Consider the following 27249-nt stretch of genomic DNA (forward strand, 5'->3'; position numbering starts at 1 on the left):
TCTTGAAGAGTCTAATGCACAAAATATTAGTAAATGACTTCATGGACTTTCAACGAGCTAACAATTTCTTACTTACTGGCATTTGCAGCTTCTCGAATTTCCTTCAGTATTTCAGCTTCCATGGCAGGGTTATTACAGATATCAACCCATGTTCCTTCTACCCCTTTCTGTTGTGCCAAAAGTGTCAACCTTTTCTGATTAGGAACCACAAAACTTATCACATAGGACTGATCACTAAAATATTAGAAAATAAAATAGCAATTAATATACTGAGCCAACCTTTTCATAAAATTTTCAACTAAACAGTATACTACAGATAATTCCAAATACAAATTTTTCTTATTTGTTAACACTGCAATATTAAGTGAGAAAACTCATAACCCTGACACAAAAACAAACAAGTATACCAATGAACTAGAAAAAATAGCTCAAAAATAAACTCAAATGATCTTCAAAAAGTGGTGAAAGAGTAATTTCTTCAACAAATAGTGCTGCAAAAACTGAATATCCACATAAAAACATGAAGATGGACCTTTACAACCTGTGTAAAAACACTCAAAATGAATCAAGTAATTAAACATTTATAAAACTCCTAGAAGAAAACATATGGAAAATGTTTCATGATAATGGACTTGGAGATTTAACTTAAATATGACACCAAAAGTACAGGCACAAAAAAAAAGGAAAAATCGATAAATGGGACTACATTAAAATTAAAAATATCTAGAATTCAAAGAACACAAAAAGCTGAGCAAATATTGCATTGTACTGTGAAGGGAGAAAAGATTTGCAAGTCATGTATCTGACAAAAGGTTACACAATAGTTAAAGAACTATAACTCAAAAACAAAAAATCCAGCCCAATAAACTCAATAAAAAAAAAATCCAAATAGCTCCATTTAAAAACTAGGAAAAGTGGGCCGAGGATTTAGCTCAGTGGTTCTGCTGCCTGCCTCACAAGTACAAGGTCCCAAGTTCTATCCCCAGTACCAAAAACAAAAACAAAAAAACACAGCGACAACATTTCGCTGGGCGTGGTGGCACACACCTGTAATCCCAGCACTCAGGAGGCTGAGGCAGGAGGATTGCTATGAGTTTTAGACCAGCCTGGACTACATAGCGAGTTCCAGGTCAGTCTCAACTACATAGTGAGACCCTGTCTCAAAAAAAACTAGGCAAAGAAGCCAGGCACGGTAGTACACTCCTACAATCCCAGCACCCTGGAAAACTGAGACAGGAGGATTGTTGGCTACTTAACGACTTAGACTCTGTTTTAAAATGAAAAATGGCTAAGGATGTAATTCAGTATGAATGCCCTAGGTTCATTCCCCAGTATCGCCAAAAAGAAAAAGGCAAAATGTTTGAAAGTTTGAATAGACATTCCTCCAGGGATTGCTTACAAATAGCCAGCAATCATATGAAAAGGTGTTCAACAGCATGAATCATTAGAGAAATTCAATTCAAAACCACAATGAGAGATTCTCTCACACCCCTTGGGATGACTAATAAATTCAAAAATTGTAAGCAAATGTTGGTGAGGGGGTAGAGAAATTAGAACATCTGGGCACTGTCTGTGAAAATGTAAAAATGTTGCTGCCACTATGGAAAACAGTATTATGGTTCCCTGACAAATCAAAAACAGAACTACCATAGGATTCAGCAATTCCTCATCGGGGTATCTACCCAAAAGAACGGGAAGCAGGACCTCAAAGGATATTTGCATACCCATGTTCATAATAGCCTGTTCACAGATATCGAGAAGTAGAAGAGATCCCTAGTTTCCACTGACAGATAAATGGATAAACACAATGTGACGTACATGTACTGGTCTATTTTTCAACCTTCCAAGTAAAGAAATTCTGATGCATGCTACAACATGGATGAACCTGAAGGACATTATGTATTCTAAGTGAAATAAGCCAAACTCAAGAAGAAAAATACTGCATGTTTCTTCTTAGACAAGATGTCTAGAATAGTTAAATTCATAGAAACAGAAAGAAGAATGTTGATTGCTAGAGGCTGAGGGAAGGGGGAAATGGAGAGCTGTTTAACAAATATAGTTTTAGTTCTGTATGATTTTGCAACCTTAATGAAATTTCTAAGAAAAGTTTGATGATGCCCTTATGACGATATATAATCAAATGTGTTTCTAATTTTCCTTTTACTGTAAGTATATGAAATATTTTGAATGGTACCTTTTGGCAAAAGCACAGATGTTGTCAATAAGTGGACAGTTCTTCAGTGCGGCTTCTACTTTCCCAAGAGACACATATTCTCCAGCTTGTAACTTCACCAGATCTTTCTTACGATCTATAGTCAGGAAGAATGTTGTTACCCACAGTGTGTTTCATTAATTTCTACAGAAATCTTATTTTCTTTGGATTTCGCTGTTTTAATCTTTATTTACAAAGACTCTCCTTCTAGAATTTTGTTATACATAATGCTTGTTTACACGTATCAGTTAAAAAGAAAATGACCACTTAAAGTAGTACTAGCTAAAAGTTATATCCTATACCCAAAGCTTTAACATCTTATCCTGGTATTAAATAATACAATGAAATTAATGGAGAAAACAAGACTGAAGCATTACATTTCAAAGGCAATTCTGCTCCATACCAGCTATGTGATCCTTGGCATATCAGTTAACTTCTCAAACCCGCACTACTATCAGAGAAAATGATGGCTATCTCATATAGGTACATCCCACAAAATCTGCCGCATGGAACGTATTCCAAAAATGTTAAGTCCTATTTTTCCATATTTGATATTATCTTTTAAAAATGACAGTGCTTTAAGAAAATGGTGGAATGAAAGCCTGGCATGGTGGTACACACCCATAATCCCAGCACTGTGGTAGGCTGAGGCAGGAAGATCTCAAGTTTGAGTCCCACATGGGCCACTTAATGAGACCCTTTCTCAAAATAAAAAAATAAAATTAAATTAAAAAGTACAAAGGTCCGGAATCAATCCCCAGTACCATGAAAAAAAGGGAAAAAAGTAACTAAGAATAAGATGGCCCTGTTCAAATAATCATCAGCTTGCCTAACAACCCTTATATGGGTCATGAATTGCCTACCCATAGCACGGGACCCCACTCTATAGGAAAACCTTTAATTTCAGTGGAATGAAGAATCAAGAAGTAAAAAGGTATTGGTTCTCAACTGTACCATGTCTCCTGAGAACTTCCACAGCAGATCAAATTTATAAAGAACCGATTTTCCCTGGAAACTTCTAACTATTTTCAGGTTAGGTATTATACAGTCTGGCAATATATTAAAATGGTCCACTAGAGCTATTACTCAAGCAACTCTATGGCTTAAAAAGGACCTCATTAGGACCCTGAAGAGTGGCCTTTATCAGCTAGTCAATTTTTAACTTTTGCCTGACTAAAGTGAATAGAATATTTCATTTGGAGTCACCTTTGGAGTTGTTGTTTGAATGTAAAGGTCTACTTCAATAAGCTAAGGGCAATGCCAAAGCAACTGATAATCTCAGAACAGACCGATGCCAAGGATTGACATCAATATTTTTTAAGGTTCAGGACTAGTTTAAGCCATTCAACTGGCCAACGGGAAAAAAATACGAACCCATACTATCTCTTGGGTGGGGAGGTAAAGGGAAGGGAAGGCTTGGAATAGAGTATTTCAGTAAATAGGTTATAGTGAACCACAAAAGAAAGATATTTTTTGTTTTGTATTTTCATTAACCAGTCTGTTTTCCTGCCCCTCAATATTGCTATTATTGCTACTACTAATTAAAGTTCAGGTACTTCTCAGAATAATTTACATATATCAATTAATTTAATGCTGATAGCTACCCTATGAGTTTGATATTCTTGTCCCTTTTTTAAAGACGGAGAAATTCAGGTATAAGCTAAATAACTTGCTAAAAACTGGACCTCATGAATCATTAAACCCTATTGTTGTTCTGACCAATATTATCTTTCACATATGTTGAAATTACATAAACTATAGAAAAGCACAAGGAAGACATTAACCTATAATCTGTAAACATCCATCAGGATGGAATTCTCCAATATCACCAGTGCAAAACCACCTCTGTCCATTTTCATCCACAGAATAATCCTCTGCTGTTTTCTCTTCATTTTTAAAATATCCCATGGAGATATTCTGCCCGCCAATTACAATTTCACCTCTGGGGTTTGGCTTATCGTGAACTGTATAACCACCTGGAAATCACAAAAGCAAATCAGCTATTCTTGTAAATCAAAATTTACCTTCACTGATTCTTAAAGCTCCTTTGTTAATATCTTCCTGCTGATCAAATTTGGCATCATTTTTATGAAAATATTATTAGCTTATATTTAATCAGTTTTTCACTAGGTTAATGAGGGATTATGATTTCAGGAGCATAAGGAAAGGCTCAAAAATAAACACTGCCAACAATCATCCATCCCAAACATTCCTGTGACATAAAACTTCACACTTAAGAGTGTTATTAAGGCTTGACGCTCATAGAACTGACAAAATAAAATACTCTCAACAAGATTAATACCATACCTAAAGCTATTATAAATAAATTACTGATACATTGTTATCAATGTATTTCAGAGTTTTTCTAAGGAGATTTCAACCAAAGAGAACAGGCAGTGAGTACCTAAGAAAAGTAATGTCATTACATGAGAGGAAAAGGGAAGCTATGGGAAATGGGGAATATTTTATTAATTTTGCCTGTGGCCAGTCATAACTTTAAAAATTAAGACACAAAAAGCAATGACAATAACTGGTAAAATATTTTATTACTACTCATTAACACAATATTACTGAATAAAGCTTATTTTATTTATTTATTTATTTTTATTTGAGACAGGGTCTCACTATGTAGTTGAGACTGACCTGGAACTCACTAGCCCAGAATAGTCTCGAACTCACAGCGATCCTCCTGCCTCAGCCTCCCGAGTGATGGGATTACAGGTGTGCGCCACCACGCCCGGCTCAATAAAACTTGAAAATATGCAAAACTCTGAATTCATAAACTGAGATCTTGATTATGTTTTATGTCATAAAAAGATTAAAAGCACAGTTCTGTTCAACTATAGGCTATTCTTATAATTTTAAAACTATTCAGTACATCAATATAACAAAACTTATTGTGACAAAACTCATTTTACACAAGACATTAAGTTCATTCCTATCATCTGATGCCAAGAATTTGGAAAACTCAAAATACATGTTCAAAAAACAAATCTGCCCCATAAATTTGACATCAGGGAATGCACCAAGGATTCAGAAAATAAAAATTAAAGGCAAAGTTCTCCTTACCAACTTTTACTATATAGATTTGTCTGGTTTCAGTGCTGGACCAATAATCCCTCCAATAAAATTTTGATACTGATGCCCAATACATATATACATATATACCTTTATTTTCTTCAGATTATCATTGCAAATTGGAATGACATCACCTTAGAATATAAGAAGACTTAGTCCCAAAATGCAAAACTCTTGGGATACACTTGGCTCACACTAATTCAACACCCACCTGTGCAACATAGCAAAATTCTAGCAATAAAAAATGGCTTTTAAAAAAGAAATAGTTGTTTCCTTACAGATAACTGACAATATTTCACATTATAAGAAATTCACATGGGGAAACACTTTCAAAATTTGAGACGTTTATGTTAGATTAAGCTCATTCATTTTCCTGGGGTTTGGCTAACATAATGGAAGAATCAACCATTACTGCTTTAAGCTTCAGTCCATGGCTCCATCCAAAATAAGTAAACTTTTTTAAAAGTTTAAGATTTTAAATTACTCTTTCTTTATATGACATGACTAATTATTTAATAATCTACTGTAGTACATTTAGTGTCTTTAACTGTGTTTATCATAGAAAGATTGGTTTACTTTTGCCTCCAGCACGTTTTGTAGAAAAGATGATCACCAACCTTTATAGTATAAGTTTCCTTTAAGTGGCTTGTCTCTGCAGGAACATGTAAAAATTCAACGGCACAACTAGCTGGACAGGTGAGTCTCAATTATGAAAATCTTTTCTTTGTGTAAGGATCTAAGATGTTGGTAATAGTATATGCATGTATATAATCAATCACTCTGCTTCCCCAAAATTTGAGATTTCTGAGTCCCAAATCCTCACTAACAAAATAAGGCTTCAAAGGATCGCACCCTTCTCTAAATACAGGGAAAGCCCTGCTAAGAATATTTTTCTACTTTGCCATCAAGTATTCATAAGTTGGGAATCTAGAATCTAGAAATTTTTCTTTTGCTCTTAGAAACTTAAATGTTTTATTGAGAAAAAAAGAAAGCACAGGCAACTGCAAAGAATCACTTGCTTCAGCAGACAACATTTTAAAGAAATGAGGTCCTGCTATGACCCATCCTGACAGCTGACAATGACAGAGGAGCTGAGAGGCTCTATGCATGGTTCCAACATAATGCTTGAAGAGACTTAACTGACCTTGATAGATAGCAAGAGGTTCATGTTGCCTGACACAGATCTCACTTTAACTTAGTCTTAAACACCCAGCAGAAAAGAATAACCAAAAGAGGTATAAAATAATGCCATAGTAACAAAGCTAACTATAAAAAGGGGCTCCAGTCATTGACCCCTTCTAGCAGTTTCCATCTCTACCAGTAGCTGACCATGCATTTCAATTTCTAAGTGTGACTTTCTCCCCAACCTGCCCTTTCCTTCTAGTCTGCTCATGCTTAGATTATGCATACTCTAATTTTTTTTAAAGTTTTGTTTATTCTTGCCTATAGGCTGCCAAACTCTAATGGGTCATACAAATGGAACCAATGACAAATGTGCTAAACTTCTTTTACCGGGATCCACCAGCTCAACCTTGTAAACAGCTCATAACTGCTAAACTATACAAATATGACTTCTCTGTTAGATTCTGAAGTCCCCAGGACCTTCCCCGTATCCTCTTTATGGGCTATATTCATAGCAATCCTAATGACCTTATAATGTAGCCTACGCATTCTTAACTGTTTCTTTGGCTTTGTCTCCTCCAGACTTAAAAGCTATGCAGCTACCAAGATGACAATGCCAGGAACCTATGAAAGGCCTTTAGATAGACCCTCTGTAGAGTAACTCTACTTCTGATCACAACTATGACCCTCTTCAGCTGGAAGTAACCAGAGCTGTCATTGCCCTTTGCCCCGTCACAGTGGTGAGGGTGCTTCTTCAGAGGAGAGGATAGTGCAGATAGGTAAGTTAATTAGATATCTTGTAGGCAGTTAGACAGGACCAGACCATGAGGAGCCAACATGGAGGACAAGACACATTCACCAAAGGCCAGAATTGTACAAGGAGAAAAAGTACTGTACCCTTGTGCTTCCCCTGTGGATAAAGAGCAGTGATTGATATACTAAATAGGTACCAATCACCTGGGGGGGGGCAAGGTTTTAACCCAGCCTTTCCATGAAATATACCTGATGCCCAGCCTTACTGAAAATCCTTGTAGGCTTGCTATGCGACTTGCTCCCCCATTTGACCCCCATTTAATCAATATTACCTAGGGGATTATACTGTAATTTTTTTTTTTTTTTTTTTTTTGGTACCAGGGATCGAACTCGGGTCCTTGCGCTTGCAAGGCAGACAGCAGAACCACTGAGCTAAAACCCTGGCCCTGTACTGTAATCTCATTGGTTGGTCATGGTTTGACACCACCTTGTAATTTTCCATTGTGTCTTATAGTTTTGGTCCACTTTAAACCTGCCTTATCACATGGTTTTGTTGTATAAAACATCTTGGATAAGTGGGCTGAGTGGGTAACCCACTTTCCAGTCCCCCTTCTGTCTCTTAGAAGCTTTCTTTCCCTCAATAAATTTTTCCTACTCTTAAAAAAAAATAAAAAAGAAATGAGGTCCTGAGGTTCAGTGATTTTCTGCGAATCTGGAATCATCAGTAGGGCTTGTCATGAAATTCTTACCTTCCTGCCAGTCTTTTAGTTTAATTTCACAGCAAATAAGAGGAGCTCCAACTCTGCCAGTAGTATAGTCAGTAACTATGAGATAAAAAGCAACAGAGATATTAATTAGCATGCTACATTTCAGATGTGCACACACTGATGGCAGAAACACTGGATTTAGAGCCAGAGTATGAAAGAAAACAAGACGCTATAGTACAAGAAGTGCAAAGAGTAATCATTTTCCAGTGTTTCAACTCCATCTCAATAGTACATTTTTTTTTGCTGTTCAGGGTTGTATTTTAGATAATTCAGTATTAAAAGTTTTGTTAGAAGAGGGGGCTTGGCTCCACCACTATCTACCTCAGATTTTCATGAGAGAGATTTTGATAAGAATTCCTGCTCTATCAATTATTGGCTGTGTAACTTGGACAAGTCACTTAACATCTCTAAGCCTGTATTTTTTCTACTAAAAGATAGTAATAAAAACTTCATAAAGGGATAGATTATGAGGATTAAATGAGATGATATGCAATTAACACTTCTTAAAACAAACTAAGTGTTCAATGAATGGTAGCTGATGTTATGAAGCATGATGATGGTGACACTATTCCTTTGCATTTTGAGATTACTGTTAGCAATAATAACATTATCTATAGACAGCTTATTAAGTACCTAGCACTGTATTGCGATGAAAATACACATTCCTCAGTGATCTAAGTTGTTTTACCTAAGAAGAAATGCATGTGAAACAATTTGGAGAACTTCTAAATGCAAAACTGGATGGTGCTCATGGCAATTATAATAGTATCTTAGAGACTAAAAGTATTGATATAAAATGAAACTGTTGGGAAAGACTACTTTTAAGATGTCTGTGGGAAAGGATGGTTATGACCCGTTTACAGAAAGGGCATTCCAAGGAAAGGGAACAGAAACTACAGAGAAGTGAGATTGTGGAAGAACAGAGTATGTGGAAGAAACAATTGGCTTGTTAGAACAGAAAAGTCAGGTATGAGCATAGGTGGAGAATAATGATGGAATGATGTGATGGTGCCAGATTGAAGACATCTTGAAAGCTAGATCAAAGTGTATTTAGATTTTATATAGCTTCTGTCAAGCAATGGGTGATACAAATGTGTCTAATAAAAGGATACCAGATAGATTTCATATAACAGGCAGATACAGATGTTGAAGGCTGTCACCTCAGAGCAGTTGAAGTAATATAAGGTTGGATGACAAAATTGGCATGGAAAGGAAGGAGCAGCCTAAAAAAGGAATGGGAAGATCTGATGAACACTGAAAATATTAAAAAGTAAACATTTGAAGATTTCAAAGCCAATAACCTGAATGACATTAAGGATGGTGATACCATGGACACAAACAAGTAATTTGGCAATGGGAAGAGAGTCTGTAAAAAAGGCATAGATTTTGGACACAATGAGGAATAAGGAATAGTGACATCATTTTAAAAAGTTCATATATCCCAGTGTTTCTCAGCCTGCGGTGATTTTGCCTCCCAGAGGATATGTGGCAATGTTTGGAGACATGTTTTATTATGACAGCTGGGGTGAGCAAGTTACTACTAGTATCTGACTGCCAAACATCCTTTAATGCACAAATGATCATGCAAGAACAATATCTGGTTCCAAATGTGAACAGTGTCAAGGTGGAGAAATGCTGCCTGAGGGTGTTAAAAATCCCAGTAGAGAAAGCAAAGAAGTCCTAACAGGAATGCATATTCAAGAGGGTCATAAAATGATATTTCATTCCAAGAGTATAGTTCTCTGAAAAAGTCATTATCTAGAGAAAAGTTAAAGGACCAAGGTGATAGAATTTTGAAGACAGATAATGTGCCATAAATATTTACAAGGCTTACAAATAAAAGGTACATGTGATACTCTTAAGTAAGCATTTATAAAACTATGTAGATTTGCATTGAATTTGCTCTCACTTAAGAGACTACAAAAAATCATGATTTCCAAGCTGGATGTGGTTGCACTTGCCTGTAATTCCAACTAAATGCAAGGCTGAGGATTACTACCTTGAGGCCAGCCTCAGCCACTTTAGTGAGACTGTCTAAAAAATAAATAAATAAAATGGGCTGGGGAGGTAGCTCAGTGCTTCTGAGTTCAAACCCCAGTACTGAAAAAAGAAAAATGGGCAGACTGGGGGTTTAGCTCAGTGGTTCTGCTTCCTGCCTTGAAAATGCAAAGTCCAGAGTTTGGTGCCCAGTACCCCCACAAAAAAAAAAAGAAAAGAAAAATTGGAGAGAGGAGAAAGAGAAATCATGGCTTCCAGAGGTAATGCAAATGCATGTCATTATTAGTAACTAAAACAAAGTGATGTGCCACATTCCCAGTGCTTACCTTCAGTAACTGTCCCAGCACCACATGATTCTGTCAGTCCATAGCCCTGGCCAATGGGACAGCAGAAGCAGACATTCATGAACCGGTGTGTCTGAGGAGACAGCGGTGCCCCACCAGACAGCATCATACGGACATTCCCTCCCAGCAGAGACTTGACTTTTTTAAACAGTAACCTTGATGAAAGGGGAAATAAGTAATTTAATACATGCATATCTTATTCTTGATGACACACTAATTTATAAACTCTGGGAAAGATTTTTCAGCTTTGATGCCAGAAAATCTAAAATCAAAACCAAAAAAACGTAGTACTGGGAAACTGTTCTGACACATTATGAATTACTGTAAATGATGATCTCAAAGGAAAAAGCTTCCGCTATCTTTGGAACATTTAGTCACTTATCTTATTTTCCTTCTATGATAAATACTTACTTATCCCTACCCACAGGCAAAAACCACATTTAAAATTATTGTTATATTCATATATTTACCATAGTATTTACAAATAATAATAAATTGCAAAATTTTATGCAGCAATCTTGAATGTCACCCTTTTTTTAGTCAGATCTGATACTTTTAAAATTCAAGTGTTTTGATTTAAAAGTGTATTCTAGTTTACCTTCATGAGATCCTCTGCTTGTTGTATAAACAATGAGACTTAGAATAAAAAAGAACTTCAGCATTATAAAGATAGTGGTAATATTCAAACTAAATTTAATTTGTCGTTTACTTACATCTTCCATATTTACAAAAGCAAAAATATTTACAGGCACTGTGGTATATACCCATAGTCTCAGCTGTTCTGGGATGCTGAGGAAAGGAGAAATCTCTTGAGCCCAGGAGTTCTATGCTAGACTGGACAACACAGTAAAACTCTGTCTCAAAATAAATAAATAATCTAAGCCTCAAACCACGGGGCCTATAAGATGTACTTACAGATTGCAAAGAGGTGCATCATATCCTTTTTTGATCTGTTCCAATTTGTAATCATACCCTATCTTAAACAGAGTTTTCTGAATATAATTCATTTCTTGAACTTTGCTCATAACATTCTTATAAATTCTATCCATGATTTCCTAAAAAGTAAACAAAATATTCAATAATCCTAAAAGAATTGTATCAATACTAAGAGTCTTTAATTGGAAATAGTTATTTGTAACATATTAGGTTGGCATTTCTAAGGTAATGGACATACTCATTTCTTTCAGTATAGAATTTACTTGTTCACTACTTCAAGAAGACTAAGGGTAATACGTATATTAAGATAACACATTTTATCCCATAAATATATACAAGTATTTGTCTCTCAAAAGTAAAATAAAATTTTAAAAAATTAAGTACAAGTAGAGGGGTTTCTTTAGTACTACATACAAGTACCTCTAATTTTTTTGTTTGTTTGTTTTTCGAGACAGGGTCTCACTATGTAGTTGAGACTGACCTGGAACTCACTATGCAGCCCAGGCTAGTCTCGAACTCAGAGCGATCCTCCTGCCTCAGCCTCCCGAGTGCTGGAATTACAGGTGTGCGCCACCATACCCAGCATCATCTAAATTTTTAAGAAATGTTAACTAGAGTGTACAAAATTTATTCAGATCTCACAGAAAAAAATTTTCTTGAAAATCCTCATCTTTCAAATAAATTCACGTATTTTCAGACAGTACTGAAATACCAAAATATGATGAATCTAAACCTAATAATTTTGTCTTTATTAATATGACCTTGTGACTGTCTTACACATGGCAGAGAGTGTTATGGTTACTTAAAAATCAATGGCCCTGCAATTTAGGCATTTCTATTCCCTTTTAATGGAACCAAAGATAACAAGAAAGAACAAAATTCCTGCTCAAAGCTACTTGAGAAGACAGGATGAGTTTTGGGACAAACTGACTTCCAGACTAATGCATAACACATAAAAAAGCAAACAATCTAATCACTAAATGATGCTTTATTGAAATTACTTAGTCCAGATTAATAAGCACTGTCACATAAACCACACCTGTTTGTAAATATGTGGTTGTAAATATTTAAAGAACCAATCATCAATGTAAATATGTCTGTGCTATAAAGAATAACTTTATGGATGGTTCTTTCAATATTAGAATAGTCATTCATAGATGAGGTCAGCAGAACCAACTTTTAAAAAGGCTACCATGGCATTCAAGTAAGTATAATTTTTTTACAATTCCACAAAAGGAATCAGAATTATATAACTAAAATATTTATCTCGCTCCACAACTGAGAAATTCCAACATTTTTGCAGAGGGACTCTACTGTCCTATAACCACCTCTCTCAAAAAGCATATGGGATTCTAAAACACACACAAAAACAAATCCATGGGAGTGAGCCAGATGAGTGAGAACCACCTCCACTGCTTTTTCAACACTAGATATTAAATATAGGCATGGAGGGCCAGGAATGTAGCTCAGGGGCCCTGTACCTGCCTGGCAAGTGCAAGGTCCTGAATTCAGTTCCCTGTACCAAAAACCATCAAAACACAGGCACAGAAAGGCCTCAGTAAGGAATACAATAAACTTGCAACAAGTTGGTAGGATTTATTATAAGCAGTGATTTATCCTGAATTCTCACAGTATTAATAGTACTAATTCAAATTTTTATTCCCACTCAGAAAAGAAATTAACTCAGAAAACAGAACCTATCAAAAACAATTCTAAATAAAGAGATTTTTTCATTTAACAAGAGTCAGGTAGCAGGAGGGAAGAGAAGGGGTTGAAAAAAGCAATCAAGATGTGTTATATACATTCACCAACTCCATGCAAAGAATGTAAACATTATGGACTACAAACATATACTAATTTTTAAAAAGATAAGAAAGAAAGTTTATTTGTAAAGAAGTAGGAGGAACTAAAGGAGCCAAAAAGATTTGGTGAAGTACCAATGGACTAGCAACAAAGACCATTTGCAATTAAAAAGTAAAAGGAAGAAAGTATCACTGGAATCTGGATAAGGACTGTAGCTATGGTAAAGCCCTGGTTAGAGGTAACAGGAAAGAGCCTGTCCAATGGGTGACTGACACTTGCTAACCTCACAGATCCATACATTAAGGAGTTGATAAAAATGCAGACCTCTACCTTCCTACCCTTTGATCTTTCATGAGTGACTTCAACTGGCTGAACCCAAGCAGAAGTTATAAGGCAAGGAATCTCTTGTATTTCATTTATAGATGTTAGCTTCCCAGCACAAAGCAGGAAAGTGAAAAATGGACAATGGTAACAACAGACCAGTACTGGTAAGAAGAGGAACTGCATGGAGCTCTTCTGCAGCTCTCCCCTAGTCCCCAGACCTCCTCAGCAGAACACTAAGAGGCAGAGCCACTTGGCACCTGAAGCATCCACTGAGCCCGCCCACCCCAACCTCTGGCAACCTGGTTGTGCTGGTACTTGGATTCACACCACAGAAGCACAGGGGAGTCATAAAGGCCATTTTCCTGGGCTCCAGTCTTGATGTTGATTTAATTCACACAGTCAAATGTGATAACTACCACAAATTGTCATTTTCTAAGCTGTGCTTCATGCTTTTGCTTGGCTGATTGTATCAATTGGGATGAGATGTTGTGACTGATTTAACCAGTTGTCCTTCCTGCTATAATGAAAGAGAGATTGTCTCAGAGTCATTAGAGACTCAAAACCTAAAGAGAACCTATAACAGGAAGATCCAAGTATTAACCCAAGTACCAAACCAAGAATAGTACCAACAACAAAAATAAAAATGGGAAGACATTCAAACAAGGCTCAAGCACAAATACAGACTTCCAGCTTACTGAGGGTAAATTGTAGGGGAACTGAGATGGAAAAGTCTGATAATCAACCATCTGGACACCCACCCTGAACTGATGGCACAGGAAGTAACAAAACAGATGAATGAGGTTCTATAAAAATTCAAAACAGAAATAATTTCCAAGATAACTGCAGTGATGGTGAGCAGAATGAATGACATTAGTGATTCTAGAACAGAAACAAATAAAAAAAATGCATGAGCTTAGGACCATGACAGAAGTCATGAATGACTAGCATAGGAGAGAAATGGAAACAATGAATGCACAACATAGGAAATAAATGGAATCCATGAAACAGATTCAAACAGAAATCCAGGAGATTAAAAATTCTACAGAAAGTTTAAATAATAGATTGAACCAATCTGAAGACAGGATATCAGATACAGAAGACAGGATGGAGGTCAGTGACCATGAAAACAAGGATCTCTTAAAAATAGTAAGGGAGCATGAGAAATCAATCCAACAGCTCCTAAATGACACAAAAAAGAATAATATAAGACTGATAGGAGTCCATGAAAAACAAGGAGAAAGTACAAATGACATTAAAAAACTGTTCACAGAATTAATGACAGAAAACTTCCCAAACAGAGCAAAAGAATTTGACATGCAGATAAGTGAAGCATATAGGATTTCAAATAGCTATGATCAAAAAAAAAAATCTACACCTAGACATATAATAATTAAAATCCCAGAAACTTAACAAAAGAACAAAATACTACAAGCAGTTAGAGAAAATAAACAAATCACATGCAAAGGAAAGCCCATCAGAATCACAGCAGACTTTTCAACACAAACCCTCAAGTCAAGGTGAGCCTGGAGCGAAGTATTTCAAGCCCCAATAGAAAACAATCTCCAACTTAGACTGATGCATCCTGGAAAACTCTCTTTCAAAATTGATGGGGAAATAAGGTATCTCCATGATAAAGAACACTTGAAAAATTTCAAGAATACCAAAACATCACTCCAAATAATTCTAAATAATATCCTAGAAAAAGACAATTAAGATCACAACTCTATGAGGGCCAACAGAGCAAATCCATTATACAAGGCAAGAAATAAAAGGGAGAGGGGCCAAAATTACAAAGAGCCAACAACAAGATAATAATAATATGATGATAACTAAATACATATCAGTTATAACCATCAATGTTAATGGCCTCAATTTACCAATCAAAAGAAATCAACTGGCAGAATGGATTAAGAAGTAAAATCTATTATGCTGTATACAAGAAATGCACCTAGTTCAAAAAGAAACTCATAGAAAGTAAAAGGATGCAAAACAGTTCTCCATGTAACAACAACATGGAAAAAAGCAGGGGTAGCTATCTGCTTTGCAGACAAAGTAAATTTCAAAACAAAACTAATTAAGAGAGACAAAGAAGGTCATTACATCCTTGTAAAGGAACAATCCAAGAGGAAGAGATAACAATCATAAATATATATGCGCCAAATACTAATGCTCCCAACTATACAAAACAAATATTAAGGGACATGAAAAACCAAATAAGCACTAATACAATTGTAGTGGGGGACATAAATACCCCACTATCACAAATATACAGGTCACCTAGGCAAAAAACAATGACATACACCAAGCTTTTGAACAAATGGACTTAACAGATGGCTACTGAGTGTTCCACCCCACAAAATCAGAATATACATTCTTTTTGGATGCACGCAGGTCATTCTCCAAAATAGACCACATACTAACTCACAGAGCATATTTAAGTAAAAGCAAAGGAGTTGAAGTTATCCCATGGATATTATCAGATCATATTGCAATTAAACTGGAGATCAATAGCAAAAGAAACCGCAAGAACTACACAAACACATGGAAATTGAATAACACTCTCCTGAACAACCAATGCGCCACAGAGGAAATTAAAGAAGAAATTAGAAAATTTTTACAAATTAATGATAATGCCAATACAACATAAAGGAATCCATGGAACACAATGAAACCTGTTCTACATGGAAAAATCATAGCAGTGAAAGCCCACACTAGGAAAGCAGAGCGAGCTTAAATAAACAACCTAATGCTGATTCTTAAGCTCCTAGAAAAAGAAGAGTAAGAAAAACCCAAAGCTTATACAAGGGAGGAAATTATAAATATCAGAAAATAAATCAATGCAATGGATACTAAGAAAATGATACAAAAAAACAATGAATTGAAGAGTTGGTTTTTCAAAAGAATAAATAAAACCAATAAACCCTTAACCAACCTTACCAAAAAAAGGAAACAAAAGGCTCAAACCCATGCAATTAGGAATGAAAAAGGTGAAGTCACAACAGATCCAGCAAATATCCAAAGTATCACCAATACCTACCTACTTTGAGAACCAGTATTCTAATAAATTAGAAAACACAGAAGCAATGGACAAATTTCTAGATACATATGAATTACCAAAGTTGAATGTAGATATAAAATTCTAAATACCAAAATTACAATCAATGAAATTGAAAATGTAATAAAAATTTACCAACAAAGAAAAGCCCAGGTCCTGATGGATTCACTGCTGAATTCTATGAAACATTTAAAGAACTAATGCCACTACTCTTTAAATTTTTCAATGAAATTGAAAGGGAAGCAATACTCCAAACTTCATTCCTGGAAGCAAGTGTTACTCTGATTCCAAAAGGGAATCAAAGGGAAAGACCCAACCAAAAAAGAGAAGTACAGACCAATCTCCCTAATGAACATAGATGCAAAAATCCTAAATAAGATACTGGCAAATAGAATATCAAGGGTCATCAAGATCATACAACCTCACCAAGTTAGATTGATCTCAGAGATGCAAGGATGGTTCAACATATGCGAATCAATAAATGTAATAATACACTATATGCCAGAGTCAAGGACAAAAAACATATGATCATCTCAACAGATGCAGAAAGAACATTCAACAAAATTCAACACCCATTCACGATGAAAACTCTGCTGAAAATTGGAATACATGATCTTTATCTCAACTTGATAAAGGCAATCAATGAAAATCCAACAGCCAACATCATACTAAACGGTCAAAAAACTGAAAACCTTCATGCTAAAATCAAGAACAAGACAAGGATGTCCGCTGTCATCACTCCTGTTCAGTATAGTTTTGGAAATATTAGACACAGCAATTAGACAAGAGAAACATCTAAAAGCAATAAAGATAGGAAAGGAAGAAATTAAAGTGTCATTATTTGCTGATGATATGATACTGTACATAGAAGACCCCAAAAAATTCTGCCAAAAGACTTCTAGACTTAATTGACACTTTCAGCAGAGAAGCTGGATACAAGGTCAACACTGGAAAATCAATTACCTTCTTGTTCACAAATAACAGACTCATTGAGAGAGAAATTATGTAAACAATTCCTTTCACAATAGCATCCAGAAAAAATGAAACATCTAGGCATCAATCTAACACAGGAAGCAAAAGTCTTCTACATTGAGAATTACAATACTCTGAAAAAAGAGATCAAAGAGGATATAAGAAAATGGGAAGATATCCCTGTTCCTGGTTAGGAAGAAGCCATAGAGTGAAAATGGCATACTTCCAAAACTAGTATACAGATTCAATGCAATCCCAATTGAAATCCCAACAGTATACATCACAGAAATAGAGAAGACAATCCAAAAATTCATTTGGAACCAGAAAAGACCTAGAATAGCAAAAGCCATTCTAGGCAACAGAGACATGGCAGGAGGTATCACAATCCTCAACTTGAAACTATGCTACAAAGCCACTGTGTTAATAAGCACACAGTACTGGCAAAGAAACAGAACCAAGGATCAGTGGAATAGTTTAGAAGATGAAGAAACAACTCCAGACATACACTCTGCTACCTCATCTTTAACAAAGGAGCCAACCATCCATCCTCTCTGGAGGAAAGATAGCCTCTTTAATAAATGGTGTTGGAAAAACTGGATTTCATCCTGCCAAAGATTAAAACTAGACCCTTATCTTTCACCATGCACTAAACTAAAATCCAAGTGGATTAAAGATCTAAATATTAAAACAGAAACACTAAACTGCTGGAAGATGTTAGGCAGAACTCTTGAAGACATTGGCATAGGAAGACTTTATGAACAAACCCTCAGTAGCACAGGAACTAGCAGAAAGAATCAACAACTGGGATCTCATCTTATTAAAAAGCTTCTGCACTGCAAAAGAAACCATCAACAGAACTAAGAGACAACCTACAATGTGGGAAAAAATTTTTACCAGCTTCTCCTCAGACAAAGGACTATTATAGAGAATATATAAAGAACTCAAAAAAATCAGGCCCCCTAAATATAAAGCCCCAATTCAAAAATGGGCACCTGAAATGAACAAACATTTCTCAGACAAAGAAGTAAAAGCAGCAAATAAATATATGAAAAATGCTCCACATCAATGGTTGTTAGAGAGATGCAGATGAAAACAACACTGAGATTCCACCTCACCTCACAAAAATGGCTGCTATCAAGAAATCAACCAATAACAAATGTTGGCGGGGTTGTGGGGAGAAAGGAACCCTTCTCCATAGTTGGTGGGAGTGAAGACTGGTGCAACCACTGTGGAAATCAATATGGAGATACCTGAAACAACTACGATTAGAAGTCCCATTTGACTCAGCTATTCCTCTGCTGGGTATCTTCCTAAAAGAATTAAAAGAGTCATACCACAGCAATACATGCTCACCAATGATTACAGAGGCCCAGTTTGTAATACCTAAAACTTGGAAGCTGCCTAATTGTCCATCAACTAGAGAGTGGATAAAGATGTGTTTTTTTGTTGTTGTTTTTTTTTATAAAATGGAGTACTACTCAGTCATAAAGTACAAAAAGACATTTATAGCTAAGTAAATGCACATTGAAGACATACATTTAAGTGAAATTAATAGGACACACATGTGTAAATATCATAGTTTGTCTTGTGTGATAAACTAAAAGTGTAAATAAGGTTCAAAATGTATAATTGATATTTTTTAATAGGAAGAAAAGGTCTAAAGTTATTGGGCAAATGAGAGGGGTAGGGGAAAGGTAAAAAGGAAGAGAAAAAATAAGAGAAAGGGAAAAAATGGAAACAAAACCATTGTAAATAGGGAAGGATGGAGAGGGTAAGGGAGGCTAGGGGAATGGGGAAAAAATAAGAACCACAATATGTCATGTAAAGTTACTAGATCCCAATGATGAATGTAACTCTACTGTATATCTAAAATGCACCAATAAAAATATTTTTAAAAAGAATGGACAATGACCAATTAGAGGAATTATCTGCTAATTCTTATTCTTTAAGCCTAATATCAGAGATTTTTTACTTCCTTGACATCTTGGTTCTTCATCTTCACTACATTCTCTGATGAGTTTTACAAGGGAGTCCTGAACTTAGGTTTCTTTTTTTTTTTGGTACTAGGGATTGTGAAGCAGGCAGTGGGGAGTCCTGAACTTTGGGCAATAAAGTCTATATATTTTTCTCAAAATTTAACATACAACCATGCTCAATAGATAGTCATAGTGGTTAATAAGACTTCGCTACTAAATTGGTAGACTGCAAGCTCTGATTCTACAACCTATAAATGATGTGGCTTTGGGCAAGTTTCTTCCTGTACTGGAAAAGATGAGGGTAACACGGCCAATCCAGCAGAGTATTAATGATAATTAGCGTGCATCACAGCATTATGCTAGCTATTCTTAGCATCATTTCATGATGGGTTTAGTCAGAAGCCTCTTTTTAGCTTGAAAACTTGCTGGATTCTATGGTTCTTCTAATTAAAAAGGTAAAGACATCTCTGACTTATTCTAATTCTTCGATTATTTGATAATTTTTGTATGTAGAAGCAAAAACAAAAAACCTGTAAAATATCTTCCATCTGTAATGCTTTAAAAAACTTGGATTGAACATAATACTATCTAATGTCAGACTTTGCATGAACAGACGTAATTCTGTGGTAGACAGTGGCATAAAATTTTAATCTTAATCCCACTTATCTAGTTATAAGACAAGTAGAAATACACAGTCTCTCTAAGGTTTCCAAAGTATAATGGTTCCAGAACATATTTGATTATACAAATTGAAACACTGTGGCAAATGCTTCAAAATTCATCATTACGAGGCTATAAAATATAATATCTTTTTCTGTTGTGCCCTAGTAGGGATTGAACCTAGGGCCTTGCTACATCCATGGCCCAAAATCTTGTTTTGTTTTTTTTGAGGGGGAGATTCACAAAAGGATTTTGAGTGTGAAAAATTACTCTTTGTTTACTTTGGAAGCTCTCCCAAAAGGACAGCTTTCCTCAGGCATCATAAGGAGGTCACAGGGACTTCTATCCTAGACTCTGCCCTGTCACTAACTTCATAACCTTGGAAATGCTGCCTTAGCCAAGGAGGCCTAGACAATTTCCTGTTTTTCAAAATTAAAAGTTCATACAAAATGATCTTAGGAATATATTCTACATTTAAATATTGTGATCAAGTCTCACACTAGATAATTTGAATGAGGTCCTTTTCCTTACCTAATTTTCGAGCATCACCAAGCACTTGCAAAAATATATTTCTAAAGCTTGCCCTTTCACCCTTCCCAATATATCTAAGATTTTTTTTATTGGTACATTTTAGGTATACAATACAGTTACATTCATCTTTGTGATTTAGTACCTTTATATGACATACTTTGTTTCTTATTTTTTCCCTAATCTCCTGGCCTCCCTTCACCCCCTCCGCCCTTCCCTATTTATAAATACTTTGCTTCCATTTTTTCCCCTTCCCTTCTTACCTTTGCCCTACCCCTCCCACTTCCCCTATTCCTTTAGACCTTTTCTTCCTATTACACAATATCAATTATACATTTTGATCCTTATCTACACTTTTAATTTTTCATAACAGAGAAACTATACAGTACTTATACATGTATGTCCTATTAATTTTACTTAAGAGTATGGCCTCAGTGTGCATCCACTGAGCTATAAATGTCTCTAGGCTTTCATTCTTTATGGCTGAGTAGTACTCCATTTTATAAAAAACAAAACAAAAACACATCTTCTTTATCCAGTCTCCCATTGATGAGCAATTGGGCTATTTCCGAGATTTTAAGGAACACATTTGCCATGATTCCAACAAAGTAACATTACTTTAAAATGTACACATATATCTAAGAGTATTACTTTTTTAAAAAGTCCAAGCAAGAAATTATAGAAGCAACCCTCTTCTATCCATATTCATATTCTGTACTCACCGGAACAGCAGCCATTAGTGTTGGTTTCAGTACAGTACAGTCTCCTTTGCTTCCCTTTTTAATTTTGCTGGACTACATTAAAATAAAGTAAACACAATTAAGGAAATCAACCTTAGGAAATGTTATAACTATTAATGGCAAAGATACAAGATACACACGGAATTTGATATTCTACTGTTCTGTGAGTTATCTGTTATAACTATCATAATCTACAAGTCCACAGTCTAAGTGCTTTAGTGCTGTATCCTATAGATTATGGCTTTTAGCAAGTCTCAGCTTTCCTTAGAGAAGAAATTTAGATCCAGGATGACAAGAGAATGGAATATTTTAGTTAATCAAATATTCTTGTTAATATCATATCATCAAATATAGCCCACATTGCATTTCCAAAAACTGTATATTTTTTGTACAGACTTCATTTTCAGAAAAAAAGTTCATTAAAACAGCTTAATATTAAAACTGGAAGTCACTTTGACTTTCTTTGACCTATCCACAGGCAAAAACACATCTGAAAGACACCACTATGAGCATCATTTAACATCATACAGAAATGATATTTGATGACATTCTAGTTGATAGCATAGGGAGGACATTGTCAGTGGCTGAGTAAAGATATTCATGTGTATGCATGCACACACACATACACATTTCTTCTTTCTTTTTCTGTCTCTCTTTCACACATATGTACTATGAATTTGGGATTTGAAATGTCAGATTCATATGTAAAAAAATTAAAGTCAACAGTGGTATATCCCTGTAATCACAGCTACTTGGGAAACAGAGGTGGGAGGATCAAGAGTTCAAGAGCTAAGAGTCAGCCTGGGAAACTTAGCAAGACCATGTCTCAGAAAAGTTTTTTTTATAAAAAACATGAAATAAAACACACTCATCTACTCAAAAATGTAAGATAAAATTATGAAACTCCTGTAATGCAGATAATTAATCTGTAAGTTTAGATGTACCAAAGGCTAGCTAGGTTACAGGGAAGAAGAAAACCAGCTCTTAAGCAGCGGTGTTTCACAAGAACGACCAGCATAGCTATATAGAAGATTCTGCTGGTAGAATTAAATTGCTTATCTCCTACTAGTCTTTAATACAGATAAAGGACATAAAATGACTCCTTGTGCTTTATTTCTGTGTAAGTGTGTACTCATTTGTTAGAGGAATCTTATACACACATATTCACACTATGTGCAGGGGTGCTCTGTTGGAGGGGTGCTCCAGAGAGAAAAATGGGCTTGCAAGTCCTTCAAGTAGGAGCCGTTCTCTGTGTTATGACCAGTTTTTATGGTAGAGAGCAGCTCCAGAGTAGAGGAGTCACAAAGAGATCTTTCTTGTTTTCTTTATTATTCTTACTAATACAGGTTGAGTGTCCCTTATTCGAAATACTGGGGACCAGATCAGATTTGGGGGGGTCTTTGGAGTATTTGCATACACACAGTGAGCTATCTCTAGGTGGGACCCAAGCATAAACACAAAATTCATTTATGTCTCATATACACCTTATACACATTGCCTGCAGATAAATTCACACAGAATTTTTAGTCCTCCTGTGTTGTGACTAAAACATATCACATAAGGTCAGGTGTGGAATTTTTCACTTGTGTCATCTTGTCAGTTTTATATAAGTTTTAATCTTTGGAGCATTGTAGATTCCAGGTTTTTGGATTAAGGTTTCTTAACCTATATTATCAGGTTTTTTGCCTTATTATGGTCACAGAAACCCTGGTTATTAAAACACTGCTATCATCTGCTACCTTCAATTGTAGTGCCTCTGGTTCCTGTGTTTTTCTAATTTCCTAAGTGAGGATAATTCCTGAGTTTTAGAATCCTAGTAGATTGAGAGGTTTTATTGCTGCCAAGTTCATTTAAAAAGTGGGTAGCAATTATCTTTAATAAGATGTGAATGCCCTAGACCTTGGCCTAACAGACAGCAACAATTAAGTCAGACCAGCAAAAGATTCCAAGTGTCCAACCATCCCCACACTGAGACCACTGGTACTAAAATCATTTTTTCTTTTATCTAGATGGCAATGATGGGAAGTCTACATGTGCGTATTAAATTTAATCAAGCAGTACACTTAAGATTTATGCACTTTATACACCAAAAGCAATAAACCCAAACACAAAGGTATTTGGAATCTCAAATTCAAAAAACTCTATTTTTTGTCTTACTATTATACAGCCTACCCAACCTCTCACTAAATGAAAGGTACTACATGATGAATGTCATCATATTGTATACCTAAAATGTACCAATAAATTTAATGAAAAAAAAAGGTACTATAATATCTAACGATGAGCACTAAAGAAGTATCTTTTTTACCAACTCCATACTCCCTCGGACTCCCAAACAAAAAGTACTGTTGCCTGAGGACCTGAAAAATACCTGCTGAGCCTGCACAAATGGGAGTGGCAGAAACTTCTTATCATTTAGTACCCTGAACTCCATAGCTACTTTAGTAGGTTTTTTCCCCCTACACTTATCCGATTGAAGCTGTTCCATAGCAATATTTCAAAGGAGAAACAGAATTGTGGCCAATAGGTATTGAATGTATAATTCTGGATGTGCTTAAAATACATGAGGGAGTCTTACCACAGTTGGGTTTTCTGCCATGAACAACAGAGAAGGGAGAAACCTGAACTCAGACTAGGAAGGAAAGGGCTACCCTTGGAGATGCGGCAGAGCTGTCCAACAAGAGCGTCCTGCACAGATGGAAACATTCAGTATCTGTGTTGTTCAGTATGATAGCCACTGGTCACATAAAGCTACTGAGAACTTAAAAGAGAAAATGAGAAGCCATATTTTGAAAATTTAAATGTAATTAATTTCTATTTAAAGGTGTGACAAGTAGCTACGGTACTGGGCAACACGATTCTAGAGAAAATTCAGAGGAAATCCAGGCCAAAACCCTACATCTTCTTATCCTCTCATTTTCTATGCTCTTGGATAATATGTCAAAAAAGATTAGTGTTTACATTATTTATCTTAGCTCCCACAGTAAAAGTCTAACACAGAAAGATAAGATGAAAATAATTATTCATTTCAAAATAATCTTAAAATATATAGCTGCAGCAAAGGTAACAAATCCATAGGGTTATTTACTATAGCTACATATTGCTCATGAAAGCTATTTTTGAAGTCCTACAGAACATTTTAACTGAAATAAACATCTCATGTTTCAGTAATATGCCAAGCAATGTAACTTTATATAACCATGCCAATGTACTGAAGTTTGTTACCTGGTCAGATAGTGTAAGTGGAGAAGAATATCCAATCCTACAGCCATAGGTAAAGCAAGATATCTCAGCTGTCAATTCTAACACATGAGCCAAAGGTAAGTAGCCAATATATGTGTCCTTTGGCCTAAAACAAAATAAGAGAAACATTTTAATCAGTCTTAAAAAGATATTTAAAATGAGATACATTAATAACTATATCATTTAATATAGACTGAGTTTACAGAATGCTGAACAGGAGCTCAGCATTTCTGAGATTAGGTTGAGTAATTCTCTCTTACCCTAGTCCCGGTATCCTCTCACATTGGCCTGTCATTCCAGCTATCAAATTACTATGATGCATCATCACTCCCTTAGGGCGGCCAGTAGAACCACTGGTGTACATGACAATGGCCATGTCTGAAGGAGTTGGTCTACTTGGAGGAATGCTTGCTAAATGATTGAAAAAGCACATTTTCTTCAGTTGAAAAGTTAAATTGTTATATAATAGTATATTTCAATTTTGCATCATGATAAACAGTCTAAAGAAAATTACTGATAGGCAAAACAAAAAGTCATTAAATTCTGGTTAACTACAGTGACAATTTCAAACTCAATTTCACCTATTTTCTGAATGTTTTGCTTAATCCCTTCCACCCGTGCCTCTTCACAGTGCTGTACACAAAGAAGTATTATGGAAAGACGGCTAGGACTTTAGAGAATCAAGAGGATAGAGTATTGCGTGAGCTTCCTTTAGACCTCAATTTTCTCATCTCTAAATGAGTCAGTTTAACCAGATTGTGGTTCTTAATCTCTATTGGCCATTAGAATCACCTGTAGAGCTTATACACAATACTATTTTGGAACAACATATCTGAACATTTGGACATGGTATGTCTAGGATTAGACAAAAAGTGACTCTCATACGTAACCTTGGATAAAACTGCTGGAATTGATCTTTAAAGTGATTTCAACTCTAAAATTCGAAAGTGCTAAGTTAGTTTTAAACAGCAACTGGAGTATTCATGCTAACCCAGCAACCTTTCTTCCCCAGAATGCATCAAAATGGCTGAGATTGCACAGATATTTTATCAAAATTAAATACTACTTTAACAAAATTATTAAAATAAAAATGTTTTTAAGTTTGATTTACATTTGAATATACAGGTTAAAATTTTAAAAAGCACTTTAAAGCAAGCAACAACACTGAAGCAACCAAAGTTCTCACTTAAAGCACATAAAATGACACTAACCATCTCTGCACATTGTAATAAGCATGCAAAAATGTCACCATAATAATAACTGTTTACAAAAATTAAGTGCCACAAAAATATGTGGATCCTCTATATCCAAGAGATGAGCAAAACCAGGAAAGGTATCTGACCTGACATGTTATTACTGAAACAAAATTATAAGGAATGATATCCCCTTAAGTTTTGGGCCAACATCTTTTAATGAATCAGTGGAATTGAAAACAGAATCCTACAAATCAGAATTTCCCAGTAAGATATATCCAATTATGCAGGGTTAACCTGGTGTTAATACACAATTCTCCACAGGTCTCTTCTATTTCTACACATCGTGAAAGCAGAGGCACTGACTTTGTTCTATCTTTTCAAGGATTTTTATACAGAGCTAGTCTCTCTAGAGCATAGAGCAGGCATACTTACTGAGCAGTACATAAAGATAATGAAATACTCAGGGGTTCCTTAAGCTCTTTGTTGCTCTCCTATGACACAAATGTTCATAGGATACTCTGACTGCTGCTACTTTGATGAGTAAAAGACTGTACTTCATCCCTGAACTAAAAGTTTCTGTCTCCAAGAAATTTGGTGAGCTTATTTTTTAATTTATGGATAGGGCAAAATCTCAGACAGACTATATGCCATTTTCAACACATAGTAGAAAGCTATAATCTATACCTGTGACTGTAAACACATGTTCATTCTCTAATGGTAAAATATTTGAGGCTAAGTAGAGGTTCACCAACATATTCACCAACATATTCTCCTACCTATATTAATCTTTTCCTCATCTCATATGGTATGATATTGTGACCTTCACATTTAGCACAAGAAAATTATTCAAATTTCTTTAACTCTCTTATTTAATAACCAACTGAAACTTTGCTACAAGGTGCATTTTATTTATTTCAAATGAAGTATCAGCTGCCACTCCACTGGTAAAATACATCTCAGCATTAATCTTGGTGAAAAGCTTTTAATCCTGAGACATCATTAAGATCACTAGTATTAAGCATAAGAAAAAACATTAACTGAATGGAAGGCCTGAGATCTTTTCCTTTTATGGATCCAAATTGGAAGGCTTTTGTAAGTTACATTTTTTAAAAAGAAAAGTTTGGCAGAAGCTGCCATGTAGTCTGAATTTATCACAGCACAACTGTTCAGCAAGTTCTAAACAATGGTATTTATTACCTTCTTGCAGAGAAATGGAGAGAAAATATTAATCATGCAGGATCTTGGTAGTTCTTAAACATTTCATAACTTTTTAAATCAAAGAACTTTAGCATTTTCACTCATTGTACTTTCTAAACTACTAAAATAACAAACCTTGAATAGATGAGTAAATTCATTTTAATTGCTTTACTTACAGTATTCTGGCTTGGATCCCAACTCTTCTACTGATTGCATGCTGTGAATCTCAAATCCCTCAGGGTACTCTGCTTTATTGATAGTCTTATTATCCACATAAATGATGTGTTTAACACAACTGATCTCTAACAGTGCAGTCTGTTGAGCAGGAAGGAAACACAGTTTTTA

General features: G+C 35.4%; 1 protein-coding gene across 6 annotated transcripts in view; it reads right to left on the reverse strand.

Moving 5' to 3' along the window:
• The window catches only part of Acsl4 (acyl-CoA synthetase long chain family member 4), a 76074-nt gene that overhangs the window by 10390 nt on the left and 38435 nt on the right, over nt 1–27249 (reverse strand). For all 6 annotated transcript variants that reach the window (XM_010603068.3, XM_010603065.3, XM_010603063.3 and 3 more), the window contains 10 exons: nt 27081–27219; nt 24772–24922; nt 24494–24617; nt 21251–21322; nt 11190–11329; nt 10257–10429; nt 7915–7989; nt 3997–4188; nt 2195–2309; nt 77–234 (listed from right to left, as the gene is read on the reverse strand). In XM_010603068.3, the coding sequence (XP_010601370.1) occupies nt 77–234; nt 2195–2309; nt 3997–4188; nt 7915–7989; nt 10257–10429; nt 11190–11329; nt 21251–21322; nt 24494–24617; nt 24772–24922; nt 27081–27219 (1339 nt within the window). The remainder of the gene's footprint in view (nt 1–76; nt 235–2194; nt 2310–3996; nt 4189–7914; nt 7990–10256; nt 10430–11189; nt 11330–21250; nt 21323–24493; nt 24618–24771; nt 24923–27080; nt 27220–27249) is intronic.

This window comes from Fukomys damarensis, unplaced genomic scaffold, assembly GCF_012274545.1.
Source record: "Fukomys damarensis isolate Sample0158 unplaced genomic scaffold, DMR_v1.0_HiC HiC_scaffold_39, whole genome shotgun sequence".
NCBI lineage: Eukaryota > Metazoa > Chordata > Mammalia > Rodentia > Bathyergidae > Fukomys > Fukomys damarensis.